Below are 19,806 nucleotides of genomic sequence, written 5' to 3'. Positions count from 1 at the left end.
GAATGATATGATAAATACACAGCCTATATAAAGTAGAAATATTGTATGTACGGTGTAGTTTCACTTATCAAACTTGGGAAGACAGCAAGCCAAAAACGATTCGGAGAGAAGAAAAAAAAACGGCACCGACACGCATGTGCACGTACATGCATGCGCAAACAACTGCCCACCCAAGGCTTCACGGTCATTGTAGTCTTTCCCGGAGTAAACACGCGTATAAAGCTGGTGTCTTTTTTTCGTAAAAGCGAAAATACTCTTTGGTTAGGGAAAACAGGTAACTAAATGTAGGTCTTTCGTAACAGCGAGTTGACGTAAATCGAACGTTCGAAAAACGGGGACCTCCTGTATACAGCACAAAGTAGGAAGAATTGCAGGCACTGCACCTTGCAAAGTGTTCCAGCAGTCCTCCATACAGCACCACAAGGCTTCCATTTGTGATGTGTTTCTTCACATCCCCATTGCAACAGTAGCACCAGAAGTTCTGCTCATGCTGGGTGAAATCATATTTCTCTACTTTCACGTCTGAGAGAACCTTCCGTGCCTCTTCAACCTGAGGGTTCAACAGCAAACATCTTTAATTGAGAAAACCAGCTCTTGAGAAAAAATTGTCACTGATCACTGCAAGATCGTACCTTGAGTACTGTGTGCAGTTTTGGTCTCCTTACTTTTAAAGGGGAAAGAACCTGCCATAAAGGGAGAAACTAAGTTGACGAGGCCTATGTTTCCAAGAGTTTAGAAGAATGGGGGGGGGGGGGGGGGGGAGAAAACAAACCTCTGACAGGGTTTGACAAACTTGATATGAGGGCAATATTTCTACAAGTGAAAAGGGGGAGGTGTATCAAAAGATTAGATGAAAGAGAGATAAAGATGAGCTTTGTCATATGTGCCTCGAAACATATAGTGAAAAGCATCATTTGCGTCAGGAATTAACACAGTCTGCGCTTTATAACTATAAAGGAAGAATGGAGATGAGAGAGAGATGGGGGGGAGAAAACAAGAGATTCTCTTGTTTTCCTACATCTTATAGCCTTATATCCAATAACCATTTGAAATTGTGACAGGTTAACACATGGAGAAAAGCAAACTGCAGACACTGGGATGAAACAAGTGATTAGAAACAAAGTCTTCCATTCAAGATGTTTAGAATGATTGAAACTCCCTCCCTCTAAAACCAAGTGTTGAGGTTGGGACAATTTTAAAATTGAGATTGATAGGCTTTTGTGAGGGAAATACAGTTTACTTAGCAATTTGGTTTACAATTTTTATTCTATTCTTGTGAGTGTAGAATTTCTCATTAGTCAGACATTGGGCACCTCATAGACCGCCCATTAAATTATTTGGGATCTTAAGTATGAAGTGCAAACAACCAAAATAATTCAATGTAAACCTAGCCACCTACTGACCCACACTGCATTAAACACAAGAAGATATTATGTTCCCTGGATCAGACTCAGGAGAATATCAGGAGTGAACAGCAATGAAAACCATGTTTCAGCTTGGCCTGCATTCATTCAAATGAAGTCTGAAGGCACATGAATGCTATTAGAATAAAATTTTGGGATGTTTCTTCCCTGCTTCTTACAAAATAAAAGTAAAATTACCTAAATGGAACTTATAGAAGAAACATAATTAATTGTAAAAGCTTCAACTAAAATGAAAAGAAATTTCAAATTGTAAGTTATAAAACAAACTCAAGCACTTATTTAATTTTTTAACATCAACTTTTCTTGTCACAAAAACATCAAATAGTGAAATACATCATGAACACGAGAGATTCTGCAAATGCATCATTAAAAAAAAAAGTTGAGCTTAGAGCATGGATCAGTACTTGGAGCTATGATGTTGTGGCCATTACAGAGACTTGGATGGATCAGGGCAAGAATGGCTACTTAGAGTGCCAGGCTTTAGATGTTTCAGAAAGGACAGGGAATGGAGGCAAACGAGGAGGGGGTGTGGCACTGCTGATTAGAGATAGTGTCACGGCTGCAGAAAAGGAGGAAGTCATGGAGGGATTGTCTACTGAGTTTTTGTGTGTGGAAGCTAGGAACAGGAAGAGGTCAAAAACTCTACTGAGTGTTTTTTTTTATAAATAGACCACCCAATGGTAACAGGGACATTAAGGAGCAGATAGGCAGACAGATTCTGGAAAGATACAATAATAACAGGATTGTTGTGGTGGGAGATTTTAATTTCCCAAATATTGAGTGGCATCTTCCTAGCGTGAGGAGGTTTAGATAGGGTGGAGTTTGTTAGGAGTGTTCAGGAAGGTTTCCTGACACAATACACAGGTAAGCCTACAAGAGGAGAGGCTGTACTTGATCTGACATTGGGAAATGAACCTGGTCAGGTGTCAGGTCTCTCAGTGGGAGAGCATTTTGGAGATGGTTATCGCAATTCTATATCCTTTACCATAGCATTAGAGAGGGCTAGGAACAGACAAGTTAGGGAAATGTTTAATTGGAGTAAGGGGAAATATGAGGCTATCAGGCAGGAACTTGGAAGCATAAATTAGAAACAAATGTTCTCGGAAATGTACAGCAGAAATGTGGTAAATGTTCAGGGGATATTTGTGTGACGTTCTGCACAGGTATGTTTCAATGAGACAGGGAAAGAATGGAAGGGTACAGGAACAGTGGTGTATAAAGGCTGTTGAAAATCTAGTCAAGAAGAAATGAACAGCTTACGAAAGGTTCAAAAAAATTAGGTAATGATAGAGATCCAGAAAATTATGAGGCTAGCAGGAAGGAGCTTAAGAATGCAATTAGGAGAGCCCGAAAGGGCTATGAGAAGGCCTTGATGAGCAGGAAGACCAAGGCATGCTACAAATATGTGAAGAGCAACAGGATGAGACATGAGAGAACAGAACCAATCAAGTGTGACAGTGGAAAAGTGTGTATGGAACCGGAGGAGATAGCAGAGGTACTTAATGAATACTTTGCTTCAGTATTCACTATAGAAAAGGACCTTGGCGATTATAGGGATGACTGACAGTGGACTGAAAAGCTTGAGCATATGGACATTAAGAAAGAGGATGTGCTGGAGCTTTTGGAAAACATCAAGTTGGATTAAGTCATCAGGACCAGACAAGATATACCCCAGGCTACTGTGGGAAGCGAGGGAGAAGATTGCTGAGCCTCTGGCGATGATCTTTGCATCATCAATGCAAAGGTTCCAGAGGATTGGAGGGTTGCATATGTTGCTCCCATATTCAAGAAAGGGAGTAGAGTCAGCACAGGAAATTATAGACCAGTGAGTCTGACTTCAGTGATTGGTAAGTTGATGGCGAATATCCTGAGAGACAGGATTTATGAACATTTGGAGAGGCACAATTAGGAATTAGGGTTAGGAATAGTCAGCATGGCTTTGTCAAAGGCAGGTCATGCCTTACAAGCCTGATTGAATTTTTTTGAGGACACGACTAAGCACATTGATGAAGGTAGAGCAGTAGATGTATTGTATATGGATTTTAGCAAGGCATTTGATAAAGGTACCCCATACAAAGCTTATTGAGAATGTAAGGAGGCATGGGATCCAAGGGGACATTACTTTGTGGATCCAGAATTGGCTTGCTCACAGAAGGCAAGGAGTGGTTGTAGATGGGTCATATTCTGCATGGAGGTTGGGGACCAGTGGAGTGCCTCAGTGATCTGTTCTGGGACCCTTACTCTTCGTGATTTTTATAAATGACCTGGATGAGGAAGTGGACGGCTGGGTTAGTAAATTTGCTAATGACTCAAAAGTTGGGGATGTTGTGGATAGTGTGGAGGGCTGTCAGAGATTACAGTGGGACACTGATAGGATGCAGAACTGGGCTGAGAAGTGGCAAGTAGAGTTCAACCCAGATAAGTGTGAGGTGGTTCATTTTGGTAGGTCAAATAGGATGGCAGAATGTAGTATTAATGGCAAGACTCTTGACAGCATGGAGGATCAGAGGGATCTTGGGGTCCGAGTCCACAGGACACTCAAAGCTGCTACGCAGGTTGACTGTGTGGTCAAGAAGGCATATGGTACATTGGCCTTCATCAACCGTGGGATTCAGTTTAAGAGCAAAGAGGTAATGTTATAGGTTTATAGGACCCTGGTCAGACCCCACTTGGAGTACTGTGCTCAGTTCTGGTCACCTCACTACAGGAAGGATGTGGAAACTATAGGAAGGGTGCAGAGGAGATTTACAAGGATATTGCCTGGATTGGGGAGCATGCCTTATGAGAATAGGTTGAGTGAACTTGGCCTTTTCTCCTTGGAACGGAGGATGAAAGGTGACCTGATAGACGTGTACAAGATGATAAGAGGCATTGATCGTACGGATAGCCAGAGGCTTTTTCCCAGGGCTGAAATGGTTAGCACTAGAGGGCACAGTTTTAAGGTGCTTGAAAGTAGGTACAGAGGGAATGTCAGGGGTAAGGTTTTTAATATATATATATATACAAATAAAAAAACACAGAGGGTGGTGTGGAATGGGCTGCCAGCAACGGTGGTGGAAGCAGATAAGATAGGGTCTTTTAAGAGACTCCTGGATAGGTACATGGAGCTTAGGAAAATACAGGGCTATGGGAAACCCTAGGTAATTTCTAAAGTAAGCACATGTTCAGCACAGCATTGTGGACCAAAGGGCCTGTATTGTGCTGTAGGTTTTCTATGTTTCTGTGCTGGAAATCCAGAGCAAGACACACAAAATACTGAGGAACCCAGCAGCTCAGGCAGCATCTATGCAAATGAATAAACAGTCGACATTTCAGGTTGAGGCCCTTCTTCAAGACTGAGAAGGGAGAAAACGTGAGAATAATAAGTGGGGGGAGGGGGACACTAGCTAACCAGCTTGTCTTCTACTGACCAAACACTGGATGACAGCACTGACGGGAGGGGCCAGCCTCCAGCGCAACACAGCATCCAGCAGCACACAGCCAGCTCCTTCCTAGGTGGCCACAACAAGCAACTCCAAGGTCTGAGTAAGGCCTGGTCTGTGCCACAACTGAAGCCACACAGCTCTCCCACCATTGGATCGGACTTACAGAATACTAATATTACCAAAGTCCAACTAGATCTTACGATAACAAAAAATGTTAAAGACAATCACTCGCACTGTTGGACTGTGCACCGCCTGATGCCTTCTTTCCCGGGTGGCTGAAGTAGGCTGCAACACAGTGTGCAACAAGTCCAGCTGCACCACTATCCACCAACTTATAAGTGGGGTGGAGTTGCAGTTCTTGATAACCAGCAGTGTCTTGCGATCGTGAAAAAGATGTAAAGGACGATCAATCACACCTTCGATTGAACCCAGAAAAGCCGCTTTGTCCACGCGTGCTGTTATCTTACTGTAAATCTGCAAGGACTGTGCTGGTCAAGTGTCACCATGCTTTCAGTGCCAACAATACATGCCCACAACTCACTGACCCTAACCATTGGGAATGTGGGAGAAAACTCCCATGTCATGGGAAAACATACAAACTTGTTACAGACAGCAATGGGAAACAAAACCTGATCGGTGATCACTGGCATTGTAATGTGCAAGTATGCTCTGATTCCCACAGCTGACAGCACAATTTAGCAGTTGTAAACAGAATGGAGAATGTTTTGGATTATTCTCTGAAGGTCAAGCTGTGACCCCAGTCATTAGTTTATTTATATAGCTGACTAACATCAGTCAACAAAAAAGAAACCAGTCCAGCAGCAAGTGCATTAGACTGGCATTTTTTAAAGAGAGGCGAGACTGCGCAGGCGTGTGACGTCAGCCAATAGAGCGCGAAAGGTTTAAAAAGGCAGCCATATTCCAGCGGGCAGCGGAGTGAGAGGCAGCAGAATGGGAGGGCTTTGGCTCAACCGGCTTAGGCGGGTAACAGGACAAGGCGAGTAGGAAGTACGTGTGTGAGGCCAGTTTTCTGTGCTCGGTGTCAGATGTGGGACGTCCTGGAGTCTCCCAGCCTCCCGGACGGCCATATCTGCACCAGGTGTGTCGAGCTGCAGCTCCTGAGAGACCTAATTAGGGAACTGGAGATGCAGCTCAATGACCTTCGCCTGGTCAGGCAGAGCGAGGAGGTGATAGAGAGGAGTTATAGGCAGGTGGTCACACCGGGGCCAAGGGAGACAGACAAGTGGGTCACAGTCAGGAGGGGGAAGGGGAAAGAGTCAGGTACTGGGGGCACCCCTGTTGCTGTATCCCTTGACAATAAGTACTCCTTTTGAGTACTGTTGGGGGGGGCGGCGGGGGGGGGGGAGAACAGCCTACATAGCGGAAGCAGCAGTGACCGTGCCTCTGGCACAGAGTCTGGCCCTGTGGCTCAGAATGGTAGGAAGGGAAGAGGATGGCAGTAGTGATAGGGGACTCTACAATTAGGTGGTCAGACAGGCAATTTGGTGGACGCAGGAAAGAAACTCGGATGGTAGTTTGCCTCCCAGGTGGCCAGGGTCCGAGATGTTTCGGATCGTGTCCAAGATATCCTGCGGTGGGACGGAGAACAGCCAGAGGTCATGGTACATATTGGTACCAATGACATAGGTAGGAAAAGGAAAGAGGTCCTGAAAAAAACTACAGGGAGTTGGGAAGGAAGTTGAGAAAGAGGACCGCAAAGGCAGTAATCTCAGAATTACAGCCTGTGCCACACGACAGTGAGAATAGGAATAGGATGAGGTGGAGGATAAATGCCTGGCTGAGGGATTGGAGCAGGGGGCAGGAATTCAGATTTCTGGATCATTGCGACCTCTTTTGGGGCAGTTGTGACCTGTACAAAAAGGACAGGTTGCACTTGAATCCCAAGGGGGCCAATATCCTGGCAGGGAGGTTTGCTAAGGCTACTGGGGAGAGTTTAAACCAGAATTATTGGTGGGGGGGTGGGAACCGAACTGAAGAGAATAGGGAAGAGGAGGTTGCCTCACAAATAGAGAAAGCTTGTAGACAGTGCGAGAGGGAGGATAGGCAGAGAAGGGACGCGCTCAGACCGAAGGCTTGAGATGTGTCTATTTTAATATAAGGAGTGTTGTGAACAAAGCAGATGAGCTCAGAGCGTGGATCAGTACTTGGAGATATGATGTGGTGGCCAGTACAGAGACTTGGATGGTTCAGAGACAGGATTGGTTACTTCAAGTGCTGGGTTTTAAATGTTTCAGAAAGGACAGGGAGGGAGGCAAAAGAGGTGGGGGCATGGCACTGTTGATCAGAGATAGTGTCATGGCTGCAGAAAAGGTGGACGCCATGGAGGGATTGTCTACGGAGTCTCTGTGGGTGGAAGTTAGGAACAGGAAGGGGTCAATAACTTTACTGGGTGTTTTTTTTTTATATATAGGCTGCCCAATAGTAACAGGAATATTGAGGAGCAGAAGGTTCCGGAGGATTGGAGGGTTGCGGATATTGTTCCTTTATTCAAGAAAGGAAGAGAGATAGCCCAGGAAATTATAGACCAGAGTGTCTTACCTCAGTGGTTGGTAAGTTGATGAAGATCCTGAGAGGCAGGATTTATGAACATTTGGAGAGGTATAATATGATTGAGAGCAGTCAGCATGGCTTTGTAAAGGGCAGCTCATGCCTTATGAGCCTGATTGAATTTTTTGAGGATGTGACTAAACACATTGATGAAGGAACAGCAGTAGATGTAGTGTATATGGATTTCAGCAAGGCATTTGATAAGGTACCCCATGCAAGGCTTATTGAGAAAGTAAGGAGGCATGGGATCCAAGGGGACATTGCTTTGTGGATCCAGAACTGGCTTGTCCACAGAAGGCAAAGAGTGGTTGTAGATGGGTCATATTCTACATGGAGGTCGGTCTCCAGTGGAGTGCCTCAGGGATCTGTTCTGGGACCCCTACTCTTTGAGATTTTTATAAAATGCTCTGGATGAGGAAGTGGAGGGGTGAGTTAGTAAGTTTGCTAATGACACAAACGTTAGAGGTGTTGTGGATAGTATGGAGGGCTGTCAGAGGTTACAGTGGGACATTGATAGGATGCAAAACTGGACTGAGAGGTGGCAGATGGAGTCAACCCAGATAAGTGTGAGGTGGTTCTTATTGGTAGGTCAAATATGATGGCAGAATATAGTATTAATGGTAAGACTCTTGGCAGTGTGAAGGATCAGAGGAATCTTGGGGTCCGAGTACATAGGATGCTCAAAGCAGCTGTGCAGGTTGACTCTGTGGTTAAGAAAGCGCATGGTGTATTGGCCTTCATCAATCGTGGAATTGAGTTTAGGAGCCAAGAGGTAATGTTGCAGCTATATAGGACCCTACTCAGATCCCACTTGGAGTACTGGTCACCTCATTACAGGAAGGATGTGAAAGGGTGCAGAGATTTACGAGGATGTTGCCTGGATTGGGGAGCATGCCTTATGAGAACAGGTTGAGTGAACTCGGCCTTTTCTCCTTGGAAAGGAGGAGGATGAGAGGCGACCCAATGAGAGGCATTGATCGTGTGGATAGTCAGAGGCTTTTTCCCAGGGCTGAAATGGTTGCCACAAGAGGACACAGGTTTAAGGTGCTGGGTAGTCAGTACAGAGGAGATGTCAGGGGTAAGTTTTTACTCAAAGTGGTGAGTGAGTGGAATGAGCTGCTGGCAACAGTGGTGGAGGCGGATACAATAGGGTCTTTTAAGAGGTTTTTAGATTGGTACATGGAGCTTAGTAAAATAGAGGGCTATAGGGAAGCCTAGTAATTTCTGAGGTAGGGACATTTTCGGCACAACTTTGTGGGCCAAAGGGCCTGTATTGTGCTGTAAGTTTTCTATGTTTCTAGTGATCATAGATGTATTTAGTAGAGGGATCGAAGCAATCACTGCCATGAATAATACAACCCTGACAGCAGCTAAAATACTGTTGCGAGAAGTAATCCTCCAGTATGGGTTACCAGAAATACTGAGCTCAGATAATGGTCCCCACTTTGTCGCCAAGGTAAGTGAAGAAATCTGCAATGTCTTATCCATCAAACAACAATTCCATTACTCTCACTGCCTCCAGGCTGCAGGTATAGTGGAGAGGGCAAATGGTACGTTAAAAACTAAAGTAGCAAACTTACGGAGGAAACGGAGCTTAATTGGTTAAAGGTATTGCCCCATCATTATTCCATACGAGGGTCACCCCCCCCCCCCAGAAAAAAAACGAGATTGTCACCAGCTGAAATCATCTGCGGAAAGTCCCTAAGGACTCCATGGGGTTCTGCGCAGCTTCCCACTCTTGATATAAATGGGCTACCTAACTAGGATTCTCCAAGCCTTACATTCACAGGTGCATCAGGCATACAAAGAGGAAGACAATACGACAAGAGAAGGCGGCTACCCCAGCATCGAACCCAGGGACTACATACTAATTAAGAACTGGAGCTGTGGCAAATTAGAGCAACGATGGAAGGGACCATTCCAAGTACTGCTCACCATGCCCAGAATAGTCAAGTTGGAAGGACAACCGCGGTGGATACATCGTACTGACTGTAAAAAAAAAAATTACGGACTAAAGAGCCTATTACGGACTTCACCATGTATTGGGCTGTTGTCTTTTGCCTTCTTTTTGTGGGCTTCCAGTCAACTAGAGTCATACACAAGGGCGGGAGCAGTGGCCACCAAAGACGTGGCAGCTCCCCACAGGTTAGAACCATCTTTTCCCCAAGGTCCACACAGGGAGTAGTTCCCCAAGTGTCGTGGCCAAAACATTCCCTGTCTGATTTTGCCCATAATACTTTCTTGACCCTTTGCTACAACTACAACGTACCTGGGGAACAGCACTTGCAGCATCTCTAATTATATTGTTAATTGCGGGCTTCTCCCTCAGACCTTGAATGGCACCTATTGGGTTTGTGGGGATAAAGCCTACTTGTGGTTATCCAGGGAGGTAACCAACAGGTGGGAACTGCAGCCGCCCCAGAAGACATGAAGCGGGTGCTGTTATCTGGCTTACCTAGTCCCAACGCAAGGGTAATGCCCGAGCTGCAGGATCACCCCCACTGGCAGAGGCAGAAATAGGGAATCACGGAATCAGAAAGGATGATTGCCTTCCCATCTTATGACACGGCTAGGAACTCCCGGGAAATCATTAAGTTGGCACATACCCTGGAGGAATTGGCAAATGAAACGGCCAGCGCTCTATTAAGCACCCAGACTCAGGTGGCTGAGATGATTACGGAAATGTTCACCATCCAACAAACAGTCCTACAGAATCATATGGCTTTAGATTTTATCCTAGCTGAGGAAGGGGGGACCTGTGTGTTGGAAAAAAGAGAGAGCGAGAGAGCTACCGCTTCTACCTCTTCCAACGATTCTGAGTGAGGCACAGAGAGATCAGTATTTACTGACAATTACCTTTATTGTTCAAACTAACAAGTACTTGAATTCATACACTAAACACCTTGTGCGCACATCTGCTAAGTATTCCTGACTCTCCTGGATAGTCAAAGAATAGTAAAGGTATTACCCGGGCGGAGGAATTTACACTGGCCAGGTTCCTTGTTCCCCGTGGTCCCGATTCACTCTCCACGTGCTTCACGCAGGGTTCTTCTCACTTGTATCTGCGATGGTTATTCTTCGAAGTTACCGCCACCAGCACCCACAAAGCATCCACTTTTATATCCATTTCTTATCAATTCAAATGTTCCATTACCGTGTCATTGGCCGCAGGTCATGTGTCTGGCCTTTAACACCTGGTCATTGGTCCAAGCCCGCATCCATCTATTGTCCTCTCCCCATCAAGGGACAGTTGCTGACTCATGGCTCTTTGTTCTCAGTCAGCAATGAGCTCAAATCGCTCAGGCATTCACAATCCTGCATGTTATAGCCAACCAAAGAACACCTCACAAATAACTCCTTATTTGGAAATGACCTCCAATCCAGCAGATTACCTGAAGAGTCTTTGTGCCTTCTTTAAAACACTAACCAAGCCCAGCATGTCAAGCTCACAAAATGAATAGAGTGTCTTCACAAAGTGGCAGCCTCCATCCCCCAAGCATATGGCAAGAACAAAGACCGCTTCCACTGCCCTTGATTCATTTGAATTCAGTGATTTGAAGATTGTAACACAAGTGAATCTACAGAGATGCTAGAGGTCTGTGAGTTGACCTCCGTTGATACCCCTGCCCCCCCTTACACCATCCCTATCTATAATTTTAGTCTGGTTCTCTTTCTCTCTCTTTTCCCCCCTCACTACAATCTGCCCCCAGCCCTACCTTTCTTTCTCTTTTATTTCCCATAATTCTCCACCTTCCCCCTAGCCCATTTCCCTCCAGCCCATCACTTCCCAGCTCTCTACTTCATCCCTCCCCCCACTTCTTATCCCCCCCCCGACCATCCCATGTTACTTCACTCCTGATGAAGGGTTTCGGCCTGAAACGTCGTCAGTACCTCCTCCCATAGATGCTGTCTGGCCTGCTGAGTTCTGCCAGCATTTTGTGTTTTTTGATTTGAAGATTGTCATTCTTTCTGGCGAACATGTGCTATTACAGGCACAGAATGCTGCACATATATCCCTGAAAAGTCTACTAACATTACATCCCTCTCTGAGCACATGCCCAAGGAGATCGACAATATTAAGTATGGCAGGACTTACACAGGTTCACCGAGGGGTCTAAATGGTGGTCGTTCGAAGGCTTGTTCGGTAATACGTGGGGCAAGGTATTGCATTATGGCCTAATAGTTGTACTTATCATTGTTATAATTACTGTAGTACACTGTTTTTACCCACTGATAACTCAGTGCTGCACTCGGTTACTCTCTCTGTACAAGAGCTCTGCTGTAATTACTGCTTTGTTGATCATATAATGATCAAAAGGAGAGAATGATAATGTAAAAGGGTTAACACATTAGTTAAACAAGAGCAGCCTGCTTTTCTGAAAGAAACAACTGATGATCAACAGATGTGCTAACTATTATTATTCAATGCTGAGCAATATTTCTTCTTGAAGGTAGCCAGCTAGGGTTTCAGGATGCTTATCTCCTTGTGCAGTCATGTGTAGAGATCGGACCACTCCAGCCTGTTTGTGTATGAGGCCATTATATCTATTCTGTAATTTGTCTCTCAGTACTGTCAAGCAATAGATAAGTCTCACTCCAGCTTGGTATGTGTGGGGGTGGGTATCTGAACACTGTATCTCTTCTGTAAGGGGAATTGTTAGTTAGTTGGTGGACCGGGCAGGAACAGTCACAGACAGACTGTTCCTCTTTGAGCAACTGAGTAAGCCCTGGATGCTTTGAACAAAGAGTTTGTACTTATACGGTCTCTGAGTGACCCTATCCAGATTCAACTTCCACATACCATCTGAGATTCTGCCAACAGTGTTGTCATCAGCAAGCTTATAGATGGCGTTTCAGCTGTGCCTACTCACACAGCCATGAGCGTAGAGCAGAGCAGTGGGCTAAGCATGCATCATCATGCTGGTGTTGATTGCCAGCGAGTAGATGCTATTTGACATGCACTGACTGAGGGCTTCCTGTGAGGAAGTCAAGGATCAAGTTGCAGAGGGAGGTACAGAGGCCCAGCTTCTGTAGCTTTTGATTAGTACTGAGAGTATATCAGTGCTGAACGCTGAGCTATAATCAGAAAACAGCAGTCTGATATACAAATTGCTGTTATCTAGGTGCTCCAACAACATGGAAAGCCAGTGAGACTGTAAGCCTATTGTGGTGATAGGCAAATTATAGGAGGGCCAGGTCCTTGCTCAAGCAAGAGTTAATTCTGGCCATAACCAACCTCTCAAAGCAGTTCCTCACAGCAGCAGTGAGTGTTTCTGGGTGGTTGAGGCAGCTCACCCGACTCTTATTGGGCACTGGTATGATTGATGTCTTTTTGAAACAGGTGGGAACCTTCGTTTGCAGCATTCAGACGTTGGACCTCAGGTACAGCGCGCGTGTACGTGTGTGTACACACACACACACGCACGTACATACGTACATGGACACCTATAATTTACTGCAACTGTAACAGCCACCCCTTCTGTCTTTTACAGAGAATCACATCATGCTGAAATGGTTAGACTTATGAGATGTGATGAGACCTCTGCCTTAGCTCAAGAATGGAATATTTTTTAAAAACTCATTTAACTGTCACAATACTCACAGTGCTGCCCACAAATTCAGTCTTCAACTTTGGGAGTTCTTAGATCTCACTTATGTTGTCCCCGATTACATTATTTGCTCTGTCCACATTTATGCTTCTTTCTCAAACCCATCACAAGTTCAGGTCGCAGGAGCTGTGAGGCAGCAGCTCTTCTAGTCATTCATGCTTGTAAAGACCACAACACCTCCATCCTACTGTCCCCTAGGCACAGATCAAGCCCATGGTTGGCTCATGTCATCAGGTTGGAGGCTACTCAGATGGTATATAAACATAGAAACAGAAAATAGGTGCAGGAGTAGGCCATTCGGCCCTTTGAGCCTGCACCATCATTCAGTATGATCATGGCTGATCATCCAACTCAGAAGCCTGTACCTGCTTTCTCTCCATACCCCCTGATCCCCTTAGCCACAAGGGCCATATCTAACTTCCTCTTAAATATAGCCAATGAACCGGCCTCAACTGTTTCGTGTGGCAGAGAATTACACAGATTCACCACTCTCTGTGTGAAGACTTAAACTGTGACCCCTCGTTCCGCACTTCCCCAACATCGGAAACAATCTTCCTGCATCTAGCCTGTCCAATCCCTTTAGAATTTTATACGTTTCAATAAGATCCCCCCTCAATCTTCTAAATTCCAGTGAGTATAAGCCTAGTCGATCCAGTCTTTCTTCATATGAAAGTCCTGCCATCCCAGGAATCAATCTGGTGAACCTTCTTTGTACTCCCTCTATGGCAAGAATGTCTTTCCTCAGATTAGGGGACCAAAACTGCACACAATACTCTAAATGCGGTCTCACCAAGGCCTTGTACAGCTGCAGTAGAACCTCCCTGCTCCTGTACTTAAATCCTTTTGCTATGAATGCCAACATACCATTTGCCTTTTTCACCGCCTGCTGTACCTGCATGCCCACCTTCAATGACTGGTGTACAATGAAACCCAGGTCTCGTTGCACCTCCCCTTTTCCTAATCGGCCACCTTTCAGATAATAATCTGTTTTCCTGTTCTTGCAACCAAAGTGGATAACCTCACATTTATCCACATTAAATTGCATCTGCCATGAATTTGCCCACTCACCTAACCTATCCAAGTCACCCTGCATCCTCTTAGCATCCTCCTCACAGCTAACACCGCCGCCCAGCTTCGTGTCATCTGCAAACTTGGAGATGCTGCATTTAATTCCCTCGTCTAAATCATTAATATATATTGTGAACAACTGGGGTCCCAGCACTGAGCCTTGCGGTACCCTACTAGTCACTGCCTGCCATTCTGAAAAGGTCCCGTTTACTCCCACTCTTTGCTTCCTGTCTGCCAACCAATTCTCTATCCACATCAATACCATACCCCCAATACCATGTGCTTTAAGTTTGCGCACTAATCTCCTGTGTGGGACCTTGTCAAAAGCCTTTTGAAAATCTAAATATACCACATCCACTGGCTCTCCCCTATCCACCCTACTAGTTACATCTTCAAAAAATTCTATAAGATTCGTCAGACATGATTTTCCTTTCACAAATCCATGCTGACTTTGTCCGATGATTTCACCTCTTTCCAAATGTGCTGTTATCACATCTTTGATAACCGACTCTAGCATTTTCCCCACCACCGATGTCAGACTCACCGGTCTGTAATTCCCCGGTTTCTCTCTCCCTCCTGTTTCAAAAAGTGGGGTTACATTAGCCACCCTCCAATCCTCAGGAACTAATCCAGAATCTAAGCAGTTTTGAAAAATTATCACTAATGCATCCACTATTTCTTGGGCTACTTCCTTAAGCACTCTGGGATGCAGACCATCTGGCCCTGGGGATTTATCTGCCTTTAATCCCTTCAATTTACCTAACACCACTTCCCTACTAACATGTATTTCCCTCAGTTCCCCCATCTCACTAGACCCTCGGTCCCTTACTATCTCCGGAAGATTATTTATGTCCTCCTTAGTGAAGACAGAACCAAAGTAGTTATTCAATTGGTCTGCCATGTCTTTGTTCCCTATGATCAATTCACCTGTTTCTGACTGTAAAGGACCTACATTTGTCTTGACCAATCTTTTTCTTTTCACGTATCTATAAAAGCTTTTACAGTCAGTTTTTATGTTCCCTGCCAGCTTTCTCTCATAATCTTTTTTCCCTTTCCTAATTAAGCCCTTTGTCCTCCTCTGCTGGTCTCTGAATTTCTCCCAGTCCTCAGGTGTGCCGCTTTTTTTTTGCTAATTTATATGTTTCTTCTTTGGACGATACTATCCCTAATTTCCCTTGTCAGCCACGGGTGCACTACCTTCCCTGGTTTATTCTTTTGCCAAACTGGGATGAACAATTGTTGCAGTTCATCCATGCGACCTTTAAATGCTTGCCATTGCATATCCACCGTCAACCCTTTAAGTATCATTTGCCAGTCTATCTTAGCTAATTCACGTCTCATACCTTCAAAGTTACCCTTAAGTTCAGAACCTTTGTTTCTGAATTAACTATGTCACTCTCCATCTTAATGAAGAATTCCACCATATTATGGTCACTCTTACCCAAGGGGCCTCGCAAGACAAGATTGCTAACTAACCCTTCCTCATTGCTCAATACCCAATCTAGAATGGCCTGCTCTCTAGTTGGTTCCTCGACATGTTGGTTCAGAAAACCATCCCGCATACATTCCAAGAAATCCTCTTCCTCAGCACCTTTACCAATTTGGTTCACCCAATCGATATGTAGATTGAAGTCACCCATTATAACTGCTGTTCCTTTTTTGCACGCATTTCTAATTCCCTGTTTAATGCATCCCCAACCTCACTACTACTGTTAGGTGGCCTGTACACAACTCCCACCAGCGTTTTCTGCCCCTTAGTGTTCTGCAGCTCTACCCATATCGATTCCACATCCTCCAGGCTAATGTCCTTCCTTTCTATTGCGTTAATCTCCTCTCTAACCAGCAATGCTACCCCACCTCCTTTTCTTTCCTGTCTACCCTCCTGAATATTGAATATCCCTGGATGTTGAGCTCCCATCCTTGGTCACCCTGGAGCCATGTCTCTGTGATCCCAACTATATCATATTCATTAATAACTATCTGCACATTCAATTCATCCACCTTGTTACGAATGCTCTTCGCATTGACACACAAAGCCTTCAGGCTTGTTTTTACAACATTCTTAGCCCTTATACAATTATGTTGAAAAGTGGCTCTTTTTGCTTTTTGCCCTGGATTTGCCTGCCTGCCACTTTTACTTTTCACCTTACTACTTTTTGCTTCTACCCTCATTTTACACCCCTCTGCCTCTCTGCACTTGTTCCCATCCCCCTGCCACATTAGTTTAAAGCCTCCTGAACAGCAGTAGCAAACGGTCCTCCTAGGACATTGGTTCCAGTCCAGTCCAGGTGCAGACCGTCCTGTTTATAACGGTCCTACCTCCCCCAGAACTGGTTCCAATGCCCCAGAAATTTGAATCCCTCCCCCTTGCACCATTTTTCAAGCCACGTATTCATCTGAAATATCCTCCTATTTCTACTCTGACTAGCACATGGCACTGGTAGTAATCCAGAGATTATTACCTTTGTGGTCCTACTTTTTAGTTTATCTCCTAACTCCCTAAATTCACCTTGTAGGACCTCATCCCATTTTTTACCTATGTCGTTGGTACCTATGTGCACCACGACCACTGGCTGTTCACCCTCCCATTCCAGAATGTCCTGCAGCCGCTCAGAGACATCCTTGACCCTTGCACCAGGGAGGCAACATAACATCCTGGTTGGATACCATAAGGTGTTGATGAAGCCACACTCAGGTTGGAGGAACAACACCTTATATACCGTCTGGGTAGCTTCCAACCTGATGGCATGAACATTGATTTCTCTAACTTCTGTTAATGCCCCTCCTCCCCTTCTTACCCCATCCCTGATTAATTTACCCCTTTTTTTCTCTCTCTCTCTCTGCCCATCACTCCTTGCCTGTTCTCCATCTCCCTCTGGTGCTCCCCTCCCACTTTCTTTCTCCCTAGGCCTCCCGTCCCATGATCCTTTCCCTTCTCCAGCTGTGTATCCCTTTTGCCAATCAACTTTCCAGCTCTTAGCTTCACTCCACCCCTCCTGCCTTCTATCATTTCGGATCTCCCCTCCCCCTCCCACTTCCAAATCTCTTACTATCTCTTCTTTCAGTTAGTCCTGACGAAGGGTCTCCGCCGAAATGTCGACTGTACTTCTCCCTATAGATGCTACCTGGCCTGCTGCGTTACACCAGCATTTTTTATGTTGCTTGAATTTCCAGCATCTGCAAATTTCCTCGTGTTTGCGTATACAAATCATACAAATAGTTGAAGTGAACAACAGCATTCCAAACCAAAATTGAGTCCTTAGGTCCGAACCCCGGAGCAGCCGGGAATAGGCCCAAACCCTCGCTTATCAGTTTATTATACTAGCGGGAACAGAGCATAGCAGTCTGGGCAGTCTTCATAGCCTCAGTGCCAAGGAGTGACCATCGTGGGAACGAGCTAAGTTGGTTCTCGCCTCCGATCTGGGCCAGCCATTCCGCTTTAGATACTTATCTCACATACATCGAAACAGAGTGAAATGCATAGTTTTGAGGTCATATTGAGAAATATATACCTGAAATGTAATCACTATGTACTAGCTATTTACTCACTATGTAATCACTCCTATGTACTGAATATTATTATGTATTATTTTACCAGACACATTTTACTATGTATTGTTTTACTAGATACCTTGTATTCTCTTAGCTACATACCATGGCAGTTAAAGAACATCTGTTTATCCTTAGCAGCACTAATTAGCTGAAATGTACTCCATATATTATACAATAGAATGGCTTATGAAGAGATAACGGTGGCAGACAGGATGCTACGAACAGGCAATGGAATGTGAGGGAGGTTAAGGGAGGTTGAGAAACAACCGCGGCCAGGAATGAGGCCCAAGATGTGAACTGGAAAGAAATAATAGTGGCTCATCGAGAGTTAGTCAAGAGCGATTGATTAGTTAATGTATAGATGATGTGTAACTAAAGAATGATTGGGTATGCTGATAAAACCGAAATGTAATCAAGATAAGAAATTACTATAAAGAATGCTGTACACCGGAGCTCGGTGGGCTTTCGGTGACAAGTTCATTGATTGCCTCAGCCTTTGTTTGCAAATAAAGGCTTAAATTTCTCGAAGGATCGTCTGCGTCTCCTGGTCATTTCAAGTAACCACGACATTCATAGCCAAGGGATATGCTGCCAGGCAGCTTGCAAGTGTCGCCACACATGCCGGTGCAAACATAGGATTTCCACCACATTCAAAACTGCAAAACAAACCCCCTTTCCTCCCTCCCACCCACCCACGCACAAATAATCATCTAAACCCAAGGAAAAACCATTTTGTGTGTGTACTCAAGGTTTCCAGCACAAGACCATAAGACATAGAACAATTAAACCATTTGGCCCTCCGAGTCTGCTCCGCCATTTCATCAAGGCTGATCCAATTTCCCTCCAATCTCCTGCATTCTCCCTATATCCCTTCATGCCCTGACCAATCAAGAATCTATCAACCTCTGCCGCAAATATAAAATATTGACCTCCACAGCTGCCTGTGGCAAAGAATTCCACAAATTCACCACTATCTAGCTAGCATCTGCAAAATCTCTGCTGTTTACACTTCAGAAGTATTTTAAAGCAGAAACTGTTTCTCTCCATCCCACTTCCACCACACCCAAGTAACCCACTTTCCATTTGCAATTATTTATTGCCGGACATTTACTGAACCAGGACCCTACCTCCATACATCCTCACCTTCTGCTGGAAGCGGCCTAGCAGCGCCCCGAGCCTCTCCTGGTGTTTCAGGCCGTAGATGTGCCCCCGGCCGCGGAAAGAGGTCTGCCTGCAAACCACGCAGTAAAACGGTCCCTCGACCTCTCCTTCTTCAGCTGCTGCTGCCTTTTTCCCCCTCATCAGGAAACCTCAGACTGATACTCACGTCTCCGTCAATACCTCAACTAAAGAACGCAAAAATCCTTTGCCTCCCGGGTGGGAGGAGCTTAGCCCCACAGCGTCCTCTGCGCTGGAGGACCAGAGTCAGCAGGCCAGGCAGCATCGAAAGGAAGAAGTATAGTCGACATACATTTCGGGTCGAGACCTTTCGTCAGGTAATACCTGAAAGAAAAGAAAGTAAAAGATTTGAAATCTCAACACCTTTCCTTCAGTTCTCCTTTGTGGGGCATTATCATAATCGAAAGCGAGATGGATCGTTATGTACGAGGATTAGATTGATTTTAAGAGTAAGTTAAAAGGTTGGCACAACATCATGGGCTGAAGGGCCCTGTACTTGAGTGTAATGTTCTATTTTCTATGGACATCAAGTCAAAGAAAATGTTATAGAAACATAGAAAACCTACAGGCCCTTCGGCCCACAATGCTGTGCCGAACATGTACTTACTTAAGAAATTACTTAGGGTTACCCATAGTCCTCTATTTTCCTAAACTCCATGCACCTATCCAGGAGTCTCTTAAAAGTCCCTATTGTATCCGGCAGCCCATTCCATGCACTCAGCACTCTCTGAGTAAAAGACTTAGCCCTGACATCTCCTCTGTACCTACTCCCCAGCACCTTAAACCTGTGTCCTGTTGTGGCAACCATTTCAGCCCTGGGGAAAAAGCCTCTGACTATCCACGCGATCAATGCCTCTCATCACCTTATACACCTCTATCAGGTCACCTCTCATCTCCCGTCGCTCTAAGGGGAAAAGGCTGAGTTCACTCATCCTATTTTCATAAGGCATGCTCCCCAGTCCAGGCAACATCCTTGTAAAT

At 45.1% G+C, this 19,806-nt stretch overlaps 1 protein-coding gene across 2 annotated transcripts in view; it reads right to left on the bottom strand.

The window, feature by feature from the left end:
- cenatac (centrosomal AT-AC splicing factor) overlaps positions 1-19,058 on the bottom strand; it is a 59,437-nt gene extending 40,379 nt beyond the window's left edge. The window contains exons 1-2 of one of the 2 annotated variants that reach the window (XM_073030148.1): positions 18,790-19,058; positions 384-550 (exon numbers count right to left, since the gene is read on the bottom strand). In XM_073030148.1, coding sequence (XP_072886249.1) covers positions 384-550; positions 18,790-18,948 — 326 coding nt within the window. In that variant the 5' untranslated portion in view covers positions 18,949-19,058. The remainder of the gene's footprint in view (positions 1-383; positions 551-18,789) is intronic. The other variant, XM_073030147.1, reaches the window with a different exon arrangement.
- Between the last annotated feature and the right edge of the window lie 748 nt (positions 19,059-19,806).

Source organism: Hemitrygon akajei, chromosome 26 (assembly GCF_048418815.1).
Source record: "Hemitrygon akajei chromosome 26, sHemAka1.3, whole genome shotgun sequence".
NCBI classification, from domain to species: Eukaryota; Metazoa; Chordata; class Chondrichthyes; order Myliobatiformes; family Dasyatidae; genus Hemitrygon; species Hemitrygon akajei.
Note: the sequence above shows the minus strand (reverse complement) of the source record. Positions and strands in the feature narration are given on the sequence as shown.